Source organism: Trematomus bernacchii, unplaced genomic scaffold, assembly GCF_902827165.1.
Source record: "Trematomus bernacchii unplaced genomic scaffold, fTreBer1.1, whole genome shotgun sequence".
NCBI lineage: Eukaryota > Metazoa > Chordata > Actinopteri > Perciformes > Nototheniidae > Trematomus > Trematomus bernacchii.
In genome coordinates this window covers 18368765-18385699 of record NW_022987739.1, presented here as the reverse complement: position 1 = coordinate 18385699, position 16935 = coordinate 18368765, and the positions used below count along the sequence as shown (strand labels likewise).

Below are 16935 nucleotides of genomic sequence, written 5' to 3'. Positions count from 1 at the left end.
ATAGTTCATTTTGAATCATTCCCACTACCACCGTCCAGCTGCTGTAAAGTCATTAGAGCACCATATGTAGAAGAATCCACCGATCACCATTTCCTCCTGTTTAAGTAATGTTATTTTTCACTATTATAGTTTGCTTTTTAAAGCCCGAGTGTAACATTTCAAAGTATTGGACTTTGGCGACTCTTAGTGGTACTATAAAAAAATACACTATTGTGATACTAACTGACAAAAAGAATCCTCAAAGAATCCAATAGTGTACATGAATCTTCAATGGGTTAGCCTTATTTATTTCCAACCAATAATGTGGACCAGTAATTTAAGAGACGTATCTTTGCCGCTGCAGGTGTTGTACATCATCGAGGAGGACAAAGGCGACGGCTGGACGAGGGCGAGGAAGCAGAGCGGCGAGGAGGGCTACGTCCCAACCTCCTACGTAGAAATCACCATGGAGAAAAACAGCAAAGGTGCTGTCACCTACATCTGAGTCTAACACTGTGTTCTCATCCTGTCTGTCGTCCTCTCCATCCTCCCCGTTTTCTCTTTCTCAAAATAACACTACAAAAAGGAAACAAAGACAGCATCTCCACATCTGCATGGACAGTCATGTGTTTTCTGATTTCCATCTCATCTCTCTATCCTCCTGTTTATCCCTCTTACTGTAATCATTCGTCCTCCTGTCATATCTGGGGGACTGGTGTATCAGAGGTGAGTGTAAGAGAACAGAGACAAATAGGAAAACCCTTTTTAAATGGTGTGTGAATGTATACGAGGCATTTCTGTGTGTGTGTGTGTTGAGGCCACACCTCTTCTTATCGATCAAAGTCTTTAAGTTGTATGTAATATATTAGAAATGATCTATTTTTTAATTATTTGTAATGTTTCTTTTTTTTAATGGAGAATTTTAAAACTGATTTTAAGCTCTTTGGATTCATGTGTGGAAATTATTGTGTGTGTGTGTGTGTGTGTGTGTGTGTGTGTGTGTGTGTGTGTGTGTGTGTGTGTGTGTGTGTGTGTGTGTGTGTGTGTGTGTGTGTGTGTGTGTGTGTGTGTGTGTGTGTGTGTGTGTGTGTGTGTGTGTGTGTGTGTGTGTGTGTGTGTGTGTGTGTGTGTGTGTGTGTGTGTGTGTGTGTGTGTGTGTGTGTGTGTGTGTGTGTGTGTGTGTGTGTGTGTGTGTGTGTGTGTGTGTGTGTGTGTGTGTGTGTGTGTGTGTGTGTGTGTGTGTGTGTGTGTGTGTGTGTGTGTGTGTGTGTGTGTGTGTGTGTGTGTGTGTGTGTTAAAGTTGGAGTTACACTTAGAGAGGTTTGTCAGGTTTCATCCTTGGTAGTGTTGTATCATACCTTGACAGGGGTTTGCCTGATCTAGCATTATTGTCAACAAATCTAATGCAAAACAACTAAACCAACAATGTTATCTACCGTATATCTTACAAAACAGGTCCCAAATATTACATAGTATATTCCATTTACTTTAAAATCCTTAACACTCACTGTAACAGCAAGTCACTGTAGTTCTCAGTGGACATTTATTAAAAAAAGGTGCATTTCTCAGACTATTTTCAGCTGCTCGCAGTACATTTTAGTGAAAGCAATACACCTGCATTAGACACAGTCATCTGTGAGATAACTTTTACAAGTTGCAGTGCTAAAATATGTTAGGAAGATAAAAAAGAAAACGTTTTAAATCTGGCACGCCATGATGATGATGTGGGAAACAATCTTGCATTAATTTAATATAATTTAGACATTTTATTTAAATACATTTTTAATATGAATACATAATTCACTCATTAACTGACTTAAATTATTAGGTCATACTTGTGTTTTGCCCTGTATAGTAAGTATTATGTACCTTTTTAGTATTTTTGGCAGCACTGAGTAATAAAAGACACATACAGTAGGCTCTCTTTAGTAGGCTTAATTCATTTGTTAAACTATAAGAAGAAAATACATTTATCACCAGCCGTATGCTTGAACTCTGTACTTGTAAAGTTTAAGATTGTGCAGTGAAAATGGTTCTGAAGTTTAATGACCATTAAGTTAATGCAGTCAACACAGTGTAGTACAAACAACGTTGGAAAATAACTGGTCAAATGTGTTTAACTGGGAGGCTGCCGAATGTATAAACACAATCCTTGTTCTTCCTTTATTTCGTTCTGTGAATCAGTTCTATTATTTGTATTTGGTTATGTTTGTGCGTGTGAGAGCGAACTACAGCACCAGATGTTGTAGTAACTCCCTCTCTCCTCTATGTGACTGCAGGTTCCTGAGGGCTGCAGGGTGGCCGGGCGATTTGATTGGCTGGTGGAGGGCTCACGCTGATTGCTGATTATTGGTGGTGGGGATGACACAAGAAAAGAGAGAGGTAGAGAGGGAAAGAGATGAAATAAAGACAGGTTGCATGTTGCATGCTCACATATCCATAACCAGCAAAGCATTCTGGGTTACTAGAGGCTGTGATGGCTACCCTCCATCACATCAGGGGGGGGGGAAACATACTGATGTTCTGCTCTGAGGGTTCAAACACTGTTTGACAGCAAATAGAAACCAACTGCTGCTTCGACCTCACTAGTTATGTTGTGCACAGTAAAAATACATGCCTAATTGAAAGATTGAGCTCACGGAGAACAGTATGGCACCAGGACTTCCTCTTATTGGTTGTGGATTTATAATTTAATGACAAAGAGGAACATTTCCAGGAAACGTTTTCTGTGGGCCTTTTGTTGTGGGCGACCATTAACACTTATTTTGCTTGTTTTTGCTTAAACTAATGGGCTCCTTAAATCATTAAAGAGCATTTTGACAAGAAATTCTCATCACAAAAAATAACACGGCAACTTTAATTAATGAAATATGGCCGAAAGCTTCGGAAACATCTAGTAAGTGCACCTTGTGATGAGCTTTTTTTGGTCAAAGTTCTATTTCCAAAGAATGGACCCTTAACCTCAAAGTAGCTTTGAGCTGTCTCATAACACAATTCCCACTTGCCATTTATTCTGAAATGAATTTGTAAAATAATCTTATTTCCATACTATATTCTCCAAATAGACAAACTGTTCCCCACTACTTTTGGTCCAGCTACTCAAGAGAGGGTATCAGTGAATTCTAAACTCAGACTCTCAGGGTTTGTCACATTTGTTAGGGTCAGTTATGCTTACAGTATTTGCTAACACTAACAATGTCAGTCCTGCACTCATCCCTGTTGTCATCATCTGTGCTCTGTTGGTGATGTTTGCCTGCCTGCCCGCCTGAGCCACTCTGCTCCTCATGCCTGCCCTCACCCTCATACAGCCGCATGTCCTTAACGTGTCCCAAACATGATCACACGTTTCATGTGTGACTTTAACTGCAACTATATGAGTGTGTGTAACTTTGGATGTGAGTTGTGTGTTGAATGCTGCATCATCCCGGTGTATTTTGATGTCCAGCATGAGTATGATTTTGTGCATTTAACGTCATTAAGTTACTCATTAGACAGAGAGCAGGCCGATCAGGTGAACACAGGACCTCTCTACCACTCTTTATTTTCCCATCTTTCCTATCCTTTACTTCCTGGGTTGTACTACCCCCATTTGACCAGCAGATAGAAACCTTTGCTCACAAAACCATGGCTCATCTTAAGTTGAACTGGACCACCTTGAACAACACTAAACATGGAGGAGCACCAATTTATTTTTGCAGTCAGACTCTGTCTTAAAACTCCATTTTGTTTTACTTTGGATGGATTTTTGGATGTCTCCACTCTTCTGCCTGACTACATCTCCCATCAGCCACCTGGGCTCAGCCTTACCTCCTCGGGGACTCTCAACTGCATCTCCATTATCAAAAAAGTTTTTTCCCATCTTAATTGGTTGTATTTGTGAATGTGACCACAGATGCACACATGTATCAATGTAAGCACATCTATGGAAGGCCAAATGGGCCAAAAACACATGTCGAATTTTGGCACGTTTGGCTTTCCATACTTAATAATATGTAAGTGTGTCTACATGTGCCTGCGTTACATGTGTGATGTTAGTTTTTACCATTGAATGAATTGTAAATATTAACATCTTTTATGTCATGCTGAATGTTTTTCCATAGTGATTGTTTTTAGGTTTGTTTGACACTCTTCATGAGAGACAACAAGGTTTGAATTGAACTGATGCACTTTGCCCTGAAGTACTACAGCATTTGAATCTGATTAAATGAATTAAAGCGAATGAATGAATGAATGAATGAAGGTCTGTGTTGTCTGCTGAGAGGCGTGAACTTAATGAATGACCACTGTATAGCAGCGAGAAACAAAAATGGCTCTAATAATTTCCTCTTCCTGATGGTTTTTATACTCTTTTTGTAACTCTTGACGAGCAATGACCCACCATTTTTTTGCATGATTTTCTAGATTCTTTACATTAATTCTTTGTGTGTTTGGTGATTGTTTTAACCATTCACTTTCTCAACAAAACACAATTGAGGTTTGACTGTTCTGTTGATGCTATTTAAGACAAAAATGCCACTAATAATTCAGCTGCTTTGTGGATCTTAACAGCAGGAGGCTCCGTAGTGGTCAGTGTTTCTTCTATGAAGCTGTGAAATGTACAGAATGATGCTGTCGGGGATGTTACTTGAACTTCAGTCACAGTTCTCCAAATGTTCTCTCCTATCTGGGTCCATTTTGCATCGGATAAAAACAATAGAAGTTTGAGAGAAATTAGCTTTCCACAACATAGGACTTTTTACCATTTGAACAGAACCAGGCTAGCTGTTTCTCTCTGCTCCCAGTCTCTATGCTAAGCTAAGCTAACCGACTGCTGGCAGTAGCTTCAGATGTACTGTACAGGTTTGAGAGTGGTGTAGATCTTTTCATCCAACTCTTCACGATAAAAAAACATTTTCCCCAAAATATCTACTCAATATTTTAGCCTGGGGATGCAAAATGGTCTAAATGAAAATAACCTATTCCTTCACTTTGGTTTTTAATAATGATGCCTTTTAAACGCATACATTGATCTATCAGTGCTTTCAATTTTGTGTCATGGTTAGTTACATCTGCTAGCCTGCTTGCTTTTCTTTAAAATTAGCTATAACTACATGTTTTTTGCCTTTTTTGAAAACTAAACAGTGACATAAGATGCGTGCAGTAAAGTGTTGCATATTAGATTTATTTTTGTTCCAATGGCAATACAGTCATAACGTCGAATCACATTTCTATGGTTAAGCAGTCGGGGGTGCAAATAGTTGTTTTTCACTTTTTATTTGCTATTTTTGATTAAGTCTATAAATTGTCAAATGAAATCATGAATAATGCCTACAGTTCTAACAGCTCATCGTGATGTCTTCCATTGTTGGTTTTGTTCTACAAACTTTCCAAAACCCAAAGATATTCAATTTACAATAATATAAAAGATAGAAGATCAGCACATTTGAGAGTTTTTGTTTGCTAAAGGACATGGGGGAAAAAAACAGACACATCAGTTTAAGCACTAAAACCACTACCTTGCTTGTAATTGAATATTATTTTATGGTGGAAAAGATAATCCACTGACATGAAGATATAGGCAGTGATAAACAAAACAGTCCCCTCTGTTTCCTGCTGAATTTGTATTGATGTTGCCATGATGATGCTTGTATAACATTTATACTAACTCTTAAACAGACAGTACACTCCAAATGTTTCATATTCTTCATTTTCAGACATATTTGGGGTGTACTGTCCCTTTAATCAAAGAATGCATGATGTCAGTAGAAACGCAGCACCTTTGCAATCAGTCAAACTTAGAAACATTTTCTTCTTAGTCAATTAATATACATATAAAAACTTTGAGCTCAGTAAATGTTATATCCGCTTTACTGTACTTCTGGATATTATGCAAAAATACATAACAAAGCAGCTTTAATAAAGTTCTTGCAACGGTTCTTTAGTGAAACCTGCCATGCTACTGTGAGTGGGGTGCTGTTTACCACCCAGAAAAAAAAAACACACTTCTACATTCCTCTTGTTTTTGAACGCCGATCATGTTTGTCTTGTGGAAGCTTTGTACAGATTATTCTCTCAGCTCTTTAACTCACGATAAAAGTTTTTTTGTTATCAGCATCAACATCCAATCACAGTAAATAAAAACAGCAGCAGGTACAAGGTGATTCTGAATGATGTTAACATCCATGTAAATGTGTTTTTACCATGTTGTATGTTGTAATAACCAATGGCAGTACTTCCCTTTCCATATTGTTGTGCACATCTTTTTACTTTGAATGTTGTCAGACACTTTGTTTTATCTTCTTCAAAGATATTGTTCTAATAAAATAAGCAGCAATGGAAAGAAGTGGATTGGTTTTCTTTGACATTTTAGGAATTCTGCTCTCTTTTGAATCTCCCTGTGAGGTAATGTAGTGTATTGCATTACATTTCATTTAGCTGACGCTTTTATCCAAAGCGACTTACAATTACAAATTACAGGGACATTCTCCCTGGAGTAACTGAAGGCTAAGTGCCTTACTCAAGGGCACACTAGTGGTGGTGTTCCTGGCGGGATTTTTACTCACAACCTTCCGATCTTCAGCCCACCTCACTATCCATTAGACCACCACTATCCCTTTCATGAGTAAAATGCCTTCAACAAGTGTCGTAAAGAAGTACCTTAATTATGCTCGAATGAATTTCAATAACAACTTAAACAAAGCCAAATGTCCTAAAAATGTCCACAAAGATGCAGATTGTACACCATATTTATTCATTCTTAAATTCATAGTAATATAAACATATTAAAATCATCGACATTTTTTTTTTTACAGTCAGTCTTCTACAGGAAATATGTACAGTCTCTTATTAACATGCTACTTTTTCAATTATGTACAACTTTAGTCTCTCACATGTTAACTTACTTTTCAGGTTTATGCAGAAAGAAAAATATTTTCACCTGGAAATATTATATATCTAATGATTTGTGAGAAAAAAAACCTTGCTTTAATATTATATTAATGTGAATGTTGTTATATAATGTTATTATATAATATCATTGTTTTCAGTGATTTTATATCAAAGGTCACAGAGATCATTACAGCCAGAAATCTCATTGCAACTCTCAAATACATGTTTTCTTTCTATCTAAGCAACATACAGAGATGTGCACTTTGTAGGGAAATGTCCTTCCTCCGTTTATAAAACTACTTTCACATAAATAAATACGGAGGGCATACACATCCTGACATTTTCTTCTGAATATATTTGTCACAAGATGAGCTATTTGTAGTTTGATGCGGCAAAATGATGTTCTCCATTAACTGGAATGTCAGAGTAGAAATAAAACAAGTGCCTTATCAGGGAAAAAAGCATTAAAAGCCTCAGTTTAAGCTCCTTTTGTCTGCTCTGTTCTCAGGAATCAGTAACTCCCTTTAAAAAGATTGTTTTGAAGATAAGCTGTGACAAAGCCGCATATCTTTCCATTTCATGAAGGATTCAAGTTCCAAGGATTTAAACCTTGTGTTGTGTTCAAAAGCGTTGACCAGGTGCATGTTGCGGCGAGAAATTATTGCTACAATTGATGAAGGGGGTGGGGCTGGGGTGTCTAAAGTCAAAGATGAATCTTGATTGGGCCAATTTGACCTTGAGTCACCCAAAACAATTCTGCCGAGTCTCCCCAGACCCGAACACCAAATTATACACTTTTTTTTTAAGAGACCTTCAGACTTGGCAAAAATGGTCAAAATCAGTTTTGTAGTGTTTATATAGCTGTTGTGGAGGATACCATGAAGCCTTGTTCCAATAAAAAAAACTAGAGCGTAGTTATTATATCATTTTAACTTGAAACGGGTCACGGGAGACCCGAACACAACATAAGGGTTAAATGAACTTTGGATACTGCCTGCATCTCCTGATCATGGCAATGGCAAGAGTAATTAAAATGTAATAATAATGATAATAATAATAATCTTGATCCTGGTATGTTTTAGATTACGCCTGTATGTGTATCTTAAAATGTGAGGTGTCAGAGCTATGAGTCATTGAGTGAAATTGAAGCCTTTAAACTAGAGTAAAACGACAGACTTTTGTTAAATATTTAACAAATTAAGAGCCTAATCAACATCTGACATCAGGTTCGGCTGCTGAGTCTCTGTATGAAGATTTTGAAGTGTATCCTCTTCATCATTCGCTGATCAACTTCCTGCCTCGTCACAGTTTGCTCCTCTTCTCCTCCTGATGCTCGACTGAAGTCCAAAGTGCATTTGATGTCAGAGTTTTTGTTCAGGTTGGAGTCAGATTAATGTTTGTGTTTTAGGCGGGGGCTCCAGTTTCCGTGACAACGCAGTGAGGATGAGGTTGAATTTGTTGTAGCGATCTGATTGGTTAACTGAAGCTCCGCGGCTCCCCCACAGCAGCCGCAGCTGAAAGTCTGTTTTAAACACCTCCAACAGGTCTTCATCCCATGTAAATCCTGATGGGGATGAAGAATTACATATTTTAGACATCTTTTATTTTTCTCTTATAATCCACAAACTATATATTTTTCTGTACATGTTTGTGCGTTTTCTTATTTGTACCTTGTAATAACTTGTGTGCGTTGGCTGTGTAGCTGTGTGCGTTGTGTGCCACTTGGCGTGCGGCCTCTAGGTGGCGCAGCATGATGTCACAGCCCTGGTCGCTGGTCTCCCAGAGCTCCGCCCCCTCAGGTGTGACTGACGGGCGCTCCATCAAAGTGAGGAGGGGCAGCAGGAGGGGGACGCAGACCACCGCAGGGGAGGAAGCTGCAGGAGGAGAGAGGTGGATAAAAAATAAGAAGAAAGCCACATTTTATTTTCCATTCATATTTAAAAAAAAACATTCTTGTAACCCTTCAATCTATAAAAAATGGTTCTAGTATCTCTGTCATATTACATTATTCTGCACTTGAGCATTTGTGGGATGAAATCAACACTTGTAGGATAGACATTTAATTAATGGTGCTCTTAAAAACATGATGTGATTAACCATAGGGAATACATTTGATTCTAAAAATGTTATAATTACTTCCATTAACTTGTCTTTACTCAAACTTGTATAGCATGTGACAGCTGTCTAAATTGTTAATAATTTGTTTTGATGCTAGTTTTCTCCCCTTTTTTTTAATTGAATCCACGTTTGATGCTGTTTAAGACACCTTGGGCCAATGTGTGTGTGTGTGTGTGTGTGTGTGTGTGTGTGTGTGTGTGTGTGTGTGTGTGTGTGTGTGTGTGTGTGTGTGTGTGTGTGTGTGTGTGTGTGTGTGTGTGTGTGTGTGTGTGTGTGTGTGTGTGTGTGTGTGTGTGTGTGTGTGTGTGTGTGTGTGTGTGTGTGTGTGTGTGTGTGTGTTTCTGTGTGCATGTTTAGTACCTGTGCCCTCATACAGATTATTGTAAAAAGGTTTGAGTATTTTCTCGTAGTTGATGGCGGTCTGTGTGTAGTTCCTTCGCAGAGTTGTCCATGTTTCCTCCAAACGGCTGATCTGCAGAGTAAAAAACAACACAAATCAAGTTTAAAGATTTCCTACCAACAGAAAGATATATTCTTGCAAATAGAAAACAAATGACACAAAAAAGTGAAACATTCTGGCAGGTAATGATTGAGAACTATTTATCCGACACTTTTATTTCATCAATGTCTGTTCAACTTTTAAAGTGTGTGTGTGTGTGTTACCTGTGGCAGATCCAGAGCTTTCATCAGGGCCGTGAAAGCAAACAGGTCGCCCACCGTGTCCTTCAGCTCCACTGCGACCAGGATGATGCGATTTAAGGTGGACGCCCGCTCATCTGCGCTACCCGTACATCCCAGAATATCCACGGCAACACCTATCGCCATGGTGTGGTGCCTGGGAGACCAAGAAGGGGTGGATAATCAACACAAGCCAACAACTATGTGATGTCAATGTATTTTTTTGTTTGCTAATTTGATCTCTCAGTGAGTTTTTTGAAGAATGACAGGAAGTAGAATGAATGACTCAGCAGTTATGAATCAATGATATCATCTTTAATCTTTAGTTTGAGAGCAGGCTGGTTTAACCGAACCAGTTGTTCCCAACCATCTTGGACTGCAACCCTTTAAAAGAAATACATTCTATAAGTGGCAAGAGCCAAAAGTACCCAGTATCTTGAAAAAATACCCCAAAAGGTCAGAAAAACAAACTTGAAAAAACAAAATGATTGTGACCTTTGAGATTTAACTTGGAACCCCTTTGAAAGGAGTCACTGGGTTACATTTAAAGGGGTTTCCTGGAAGTGTGTTACTAAATGTGTGATGCAATATTTGTACTGCAGTGTGTATGTGTGATGCATGTTTTTCATATTTACCTTTCCATCAGGTCCAGCCGCAGCTGTCGACCGTGCGGCAACGTCACCAGCTCCAGACCGGAGGACACGCCCATCTGACCTTTGACCTCTGGAGTCACTCCGACTATCCTCGCAACCTGGAGGAGGAAAAAAGGTCAGTCTCGTTGTGTCTTCCTCTTATTCTGTGGCTGCCAGTTTGTGCGTAATACAGTGTAACATTGTGCTCGGCTCAGGGTTGTGATTCTCCTGCGTCATTTTATTGCATCAGCTGCAGGATAGAAATCTCATTTTGAGACACGCAAATGGAACATCTGTGTGGAGGAGCAACACTAAACATGTGTAGCTCCAATGTAGACGTGTGTGTGCGTGTGTGTACCTGGCAGTCGGCCATGAGCAGGTGTCTGGCGATGCTGTGGTGATTGTGGCTGAGCAGCAGCTCCTTGGCTCTCTTCAGCACCACCATCTCCAGCGGTTTGTTCTCCTCCGGCAAAAGTCGAGATCCGAACTCCGAAGGCCGGAACGTGGACTCCGTCTCTTCCACCGGCCTCTGGAAACTGCTCCTCTGCTCTTCCTCCTCCTCCTCTTCCTCGCTGGTGTTTTCCAAAGCAGCGATGGCGTGATGGTAGGAGCTCCTATCCAGCCCTCTCCTCCCTCCCGCATCCTTCTCCTTCTCCTGTCTCCCGCCCTCTCCCTCTCTCCTCAGTCTCTCCACGTAGCTGCAGGGCAGAGGCTGAAGGTAGAGGTCCGTCATGGAGTCTGGCTCCTCCCACTGTAGTGGGCTGCAGGACCTCGGTTCTGCGGGACTGGGCTGCGGGCGCTCAGTCCATCCTGCGTTTGTCTCTGAATCTGAGTACTGTTCAGCGGGGGAGAGGAGAGAACTGGAGGAGCTGTAGGAGTCTGCAGGGTGGAGCTGTTGGAGGAACTTCAGGGGTTTCACTGGAGGAACAGGAGGGCCTGTGGTAGCTGTGGGGAACCAACAACAGTGCTTCATTTATTTCCATTTGGTTTTTAAGAGGGGAAGTTGATATTTATATATAGATATCTTTACTCCACAGTCAATGCATCAATTATATAGGTATCAAAATAGAATATGCGCATCTAGAGCAATTCAAAAAGGTAATCTTGATATAGAAAATTCAACTGACTGAAAGCAACTTGTAACCTTTCCTAAAATAAATTAGGTTGAATAACTTGGATAATGAAAACAGTTCATTTATTAAAACAGAAATGAATAGTATAGCAATGTTTGATCAATTGAAGTATTTTCTGTTTCAGACTACTATGTACGAGTGTACCTCTTCATGTAGGACTATCTTTTCCTGAGACGTTTAAAAGTCTTTCCTTACACACCGTGACTGACCTACTGTGGATTCATTTTACAAGAAATAAAGTTACCTCCGCTCCTCCATGTAGAACCATGAGTATCCACACCTGTGGAGTCCAGGGAGGGTGCAGCCAGCCGTGGGGAGGTGGAGGAGGCGTCTGTGAGGCTGGAGGAGATGGGGGGGGGGCGCCAGAGGCTGCAGGGCGGGGGAGCGGGGCAGCCGGGCCAGGGGCACCTTGCTGGGCTTTGGAGGAGGTTTGGGACACAGCTGGCTGTCTGAGCCCCGGATGGCCTGGCCTGTAAACACCAAATGATTGATCAGATATGTCTGCAACCAAATGTAATCAATCAAGGCAGTCATCCTCTGTGTCTGTGTTAGAGACATTTGTTATTTCATTTCTGTGCCATGTAAAACCAGTTTTTATATTATTCATTTTACTCTATTTGCCAAATTTGAATCAAACAACCAAAAAGTGCATGGAAGCATATGAGGACAGGGTTACATTTAATTTCCTATTTCCATACAAACAATGGCAGGAGCAAATAAGGATAGATTACACCGTGTGTGTGTGTTTTGGTTTTACAACAGATAAGACATGCTGTTTGGACTTCATCAAATGTTGTAACAGGAACAACAGAGCTGTTGCTCTTTCCTTATCGGTACTGAATGTGGAGGGCTTAAGAAGCAAAGGGTTAATGTTTTTATCTAAAATAAAAAAATATATAATGCATTTGATCCTGGCCAATAAGTGGATAATACAAATGATACCAATAAGCAGATTGACAGATGGTCTTTAGGTTGCAGAACATTTTTAAGGCTTTTTTTTTTTGACAGTTTTTAAACAGATTCGTTTAACATTGGATTGTATCCCCCTACTGACCTGGCAGAAACTCTGCAGACCTCCGTGGGACTGAGGGGCTCAGCACCGGCTCACTGCCCGTCCGAAACACTGGAGACTTGGGGTTGGGGCCCGGGAGCAGAGGGTCAGGAGGCTGGGGTTTGGATCCTGGAGAAGTGGAGGAGGTTCCAGGAAGAAGAGGATAAAGGTAAAAGGTCAGAAAACAGAAAAGAATGCAAATATTGTTCTGTGTGTTGACATGAACTTCGTCTAAAGCATACTAAGGTCACATTTTACTTTCACTTACCGAGAGGCAGGTAGCTTTCTGATTGGTGTGCCTTCAGTGGGCGTCGCCTCTCTGGGACCTGATTGAGACTCGCTGGTTGGCTGCCACAGCGATCCTTCAACCTGAGTAGGGAAAGGGAACGCCAAAAAAAATCAAAGCTATTCCAAAAAAAGGTTTAGGAATAAAAAAAATAGCCACATCATTGCAAAGGAAGCAAAGAAAGAAGACCTTGACATAAAAAATGAATTGTTCTTTTCCTTTCTCTTTGTTTTTCTTTCTATCTTGTTTTTCTTTTGGTCTCTTTACTCAGACAGACATTGAGTCATTACATTAAGCTCAGTGAACTCGTGAAATAACACACTTCTGATCCTTATAGCAGAAAAGGCATACACCATGTCTTTATTTATAGAGGACTTTTGTTACATATGGAACATGTCCTATATACAGCCCACTTCCTGGATAAAGAATGTAAACAGAACAAGGGTACATGTTAAATGTCCAAAAGCAGGAAGGGGTTTAAGGGGTTTATTTAAGTCTTTCCCAGAGTGTGAGAGAGAGAGAGAAACAGAGAGAATATATTACTTGAGTAAAGGTAAGTGTACATTAATCAAATATAGCCGACAGTATGTTAGTTGGTCTGCAGCCTACTACCCACTTTAAATATTAGGTTTGTGTTACTTGGAACTCAGGGATTTGTTGCCAAATCCAACCAATTACACATGTTCTGTAGGTGATCATCTAAACACAACTAACACACATCAATCATGCCACAATCAATGTGTTTTTCTTCCAGGTGTGTACCAACCTGAGCTGGCTGCCTCGGCTCGGGCCGTTGTCCCGGCAGTGTGTGCTGTCCTGCGTGGTGCGTGCATTGTCCTGTGTGTGTCCGTTGGTGATGTTGAGGCTGAGGCGCTTCTGGTTACGTTTCTCCTGCGATATGATCGTCTCTCTGTGATGGCTGGACAACCCGTACTTCTCCTCCAAACAGCGCAGCGGCAGCGCTCTGTTGATTGGCTGGAAAATAATGGCTCCAACCACCTTAAATGCAGGGAAAGAAGAAGACATAAAGTAAACTCAAGTTGTTTTTTTATTATTTTTATGAAAGTAGAGTATTACATTGTTTACGTTGTACATTTTCTTTCCAATCATGACTCAATCTTTAATTATGTATGGTGTACATAAAGTCTGATTTAAGTGTTGATTATATTTCACAACATTAATGTAAATCTGCAAAGTATATGAAAGTATTAAATAAATGTAGTGGAGTACACAATTTACCTCTGTAAAGTACAAAGTAGGGAAAAATGTAAATACTTAAGTAAAGTACAAGTCCCTCAAAATGTTACTTAAGTACAGTACATGAGTAAATGTACTGAGTTACTTTACACCACTGAGTAGTACATGTAATGTTTTTAAACTTCTAACAACTGAACTATTGAATATGTTTTCCATTACAAGAGTACATGTTTAAAATACTTTATGGAACCCACCTGGGAGACAGACTTCCTGTTGCCAACATAGTATCTTATAAGTGCAGGGATGTTGTCGAACCCCTCCCTCTCCAGCCGGTACTCCACCCTGGAGTAGGCTTCGTTCAACATTACCACCTGAAGGTGAGATGTTCAAATGTGATTCATTTATGAGTTAGTATTCTGTGGATTTACAACTTTGTATTAATACATAAGATAACCCTTGCATATTTTATATGAAATCATACACATGGCTTTACCTTCTTGTTGATTTTAAAGTGCTGGGCAGAATTTCGCCACTGGCAGGTGAGGACATAACTTCCTGGGCTTGACAGCGAATCACGCATCAGGAAGTCTCCGTCACGCTGAACCAAATTTTCTGCAACCTGGAAGAATGCAATAGATTACATATGGCATTGGGCACACACACACACACACACACACACACACACACACACACACACACACACACACACACACACACACACACACACACACACACACACACACACACACACACACACACACACACACACACACACACACACACACACACACACACACACACACACACACACACACACACACACACACACACACACACACACACACACACACACACACACACACACACACACACACACACACACACACACACACAGTTTGTTTATATTCAAAACACTTGATTAGATCTAGTAAGGGTTGGATGTTATACTGTAACCTTCTTTATGAGCACTGCGGTGGTTACATACAAACTGAAGTTATATAGGGCTCAACTTACTAAACAATATTTACATTAAAGTTTTTGAATTTCTTAACTTCGTTTTATTTATTATGGCAATAAACTTTAGCCGCAGCCCTCAAAGCAAACACAAAACCTTACAAAAGTGTAATTGCAAAAGATTAGACTATCTCACACACACACACACACACACACTCACACACAACACACACACACACACACACACACACACACACACACACACACACACACACACACACACACACACACACACACACACACACACACACACACACACACACACACACACACACACACACACACACACACACACACTTACAGACTTTAATTAAGGAAGTGTTTGTATAGTATATAATGGTAGTTTAGTTTAGCCAAAGGAAGCAGCTTATTAAAAATGATTACATCTCAGAGCTGGCTTTCAGGGGGAACACACACACACACACACACACACACACACACACACACACACACACACACACACACACACACACACACACACACACACACACACACACACACACACACACACACACACACACACACACACACACACACACACACACACACACACACACACACACAGAGCTTTTTATACACTGACCTTATGTTATAACCCCGGCTCTGCTGCTGAGGCCACTATTTAAGTTATAATCTTTCTGTAAGCACTGTGTGTGCAGTATGGCAGACTAATAATAGGCGATCAGGTTCAACAAGTTTTTAACCGGGCTTTTAAAGGGAGGGACTCGTGACTCAGATTTGTGAGTGCGTGTGAGTGCGTGTGTGTGTGTGTGTTACCTGTCTGGGTATCGCTCCGTGGTACCATGCGTGACTTCTCGGCTCCTCGCAGTTCATCTTTAGTTCTTCCTCCAGCTCTCTGCGAAGTTTCTCTGAAGGACAGTCCACGATGAACTGATCCCTGGAAAACTGTTATGAAAAAATAAATAAAACAAACAGAACTTAATTTAGTGCCAGATTTCCATAGAAAAGCACACATGAGTCATAGTATTTATTCATATGTCCAAAGCTTGGATAAGCTTATTTCGAAAGTGTCAAATATAGACAATGCATTTAGGTGGTTGTAGCTGACGCATGAAAATATCATAAAGCATCAACAGTTCCTCATTCAATTAAACAAACAGTGATGAAGCCAAAGCTCCAAGGCACAGCAATAACACACATTACTTCCTGTATACCAGTGACCATGGAAAAATAAAAAATAATTTAAGTGAAAGTGGGATTCATTTTATTTTGAAGTGAAATGAAAAGTAAATATGTACTTGTGTACATGGTGTATCAGTGGTTTCCAACATGTTTTGCACTCCAACCCCTTAAAATGTGCAGAGATTTTGAAAAATGTATGATAAAAGACACATATTAACAACTGTAACTGTCACTTTTCTTTGCTGTTAATCCTCTTATTTTCCCTTAGATGTATCAAGTTTGTTGTAGCAGCAACAACCAGACAACAACAATAATGTAGTCTCAACGCTAAAGCCAAAGCTACAGCTAATGTTCAGCACCAGAAACCAGCAGATTTGTCAAAAAGAAAGATATTTGACTGCGTAGCCCAACATGACTCATTATTTTACATTCTGTGAAACCGACAACATATCCTTAAAACCTAATAGAGTGAAGGTCACCTAAGACAGATAGAGTAAAAAAAGCTAAGGTACAAAGACAGTCAGCATTAATAGTTCTAAGTTATTTAGAAACCTGTCAGATTGTCACACGATCTACAGTTTAATACTGACAGTGTACACAGAAAGTTAAGAGAACTGAAAAGTGACAGAACAATCTGGTAACATGCTGACAGGTTGCAGTGTCAGCACAACCACACACACACACACACACACACACACACACACACACACACACACACACACACACACACCACACACACACACACACACACAACACACACACACACACACACACACACACACACACACACACACACACACACACACACACACACACACACACACACACACACACACT

General features: G+C 40.2%; 2 protein-coding genes across 4 annotated transcripts in view; one reads left to right on the top strand and one right to left on the bottom strand.

Moving 5' to 3' along the window:
- The window catches only part of fnbp1l (formin binding protein 1-like), a 38920-nt gene extending 37999 nt beyond the window's left edge, over positions 1 to 921 (top strand). For all 3 annotated transcript variants that reach the window (XM_034146858.1, XM_034146857.1, XM_034146856.1), the window contains one exon: positions 344 to 921. In XM_034146858.1, coding sequence (XP_034002749.1) covers positions 344 to 484 — 141 coding nt within the window. In that variant the 3' untranslated portion in view covers positions 485 to 921. The remainder of the gene's footprint in view (positions 1 to 343) is intronic.
- Positions 922 to 7651: 6730 nt separating this feature from the next.
- bcar3 (BCAR3 adaptor protein, NSP family member) overlaps positions 7652 to 16935 on the bottom strand; it is a 41716-nt gene continuing 32432 nt past the window's right edge. Inside the window, 14 exon segments of the mRNA XM_034147211.1 lie at positions 7652 to 8410; positions 8517 to 8720; positions 9325 to 9436; positions 9628 to 9799; positions 10278 to 10393; positions 10633 to 11219; positions 11652 to 11766; positions 11768 to 11877; positions 12462 to 12587; positions 12727 to 12827; positions 13511 to 13743; positions 14196 to 14312; positions 14435 to 14560; positions 15733 to 15861. Of these exon segments, the coding sequence (XP_034003102.1) occupies positions 8232 to 8410; positions 8517 to 8720; positions 9325 to 9436; positions 9628 to 9799; positions 10278 to 10393; positions 10633 to 11219; positions 11652 to 11766; positions 11768 to 11877; positions 12462 to 12587; positions 12727 to 12827; positions 13511 to 13743; positions 14196 to 14312; positions 14435 to 14560; positions 15733 to 15861 (2427 nt within the window). The 3' untranslated portion in view covers positions 7652 to 8231.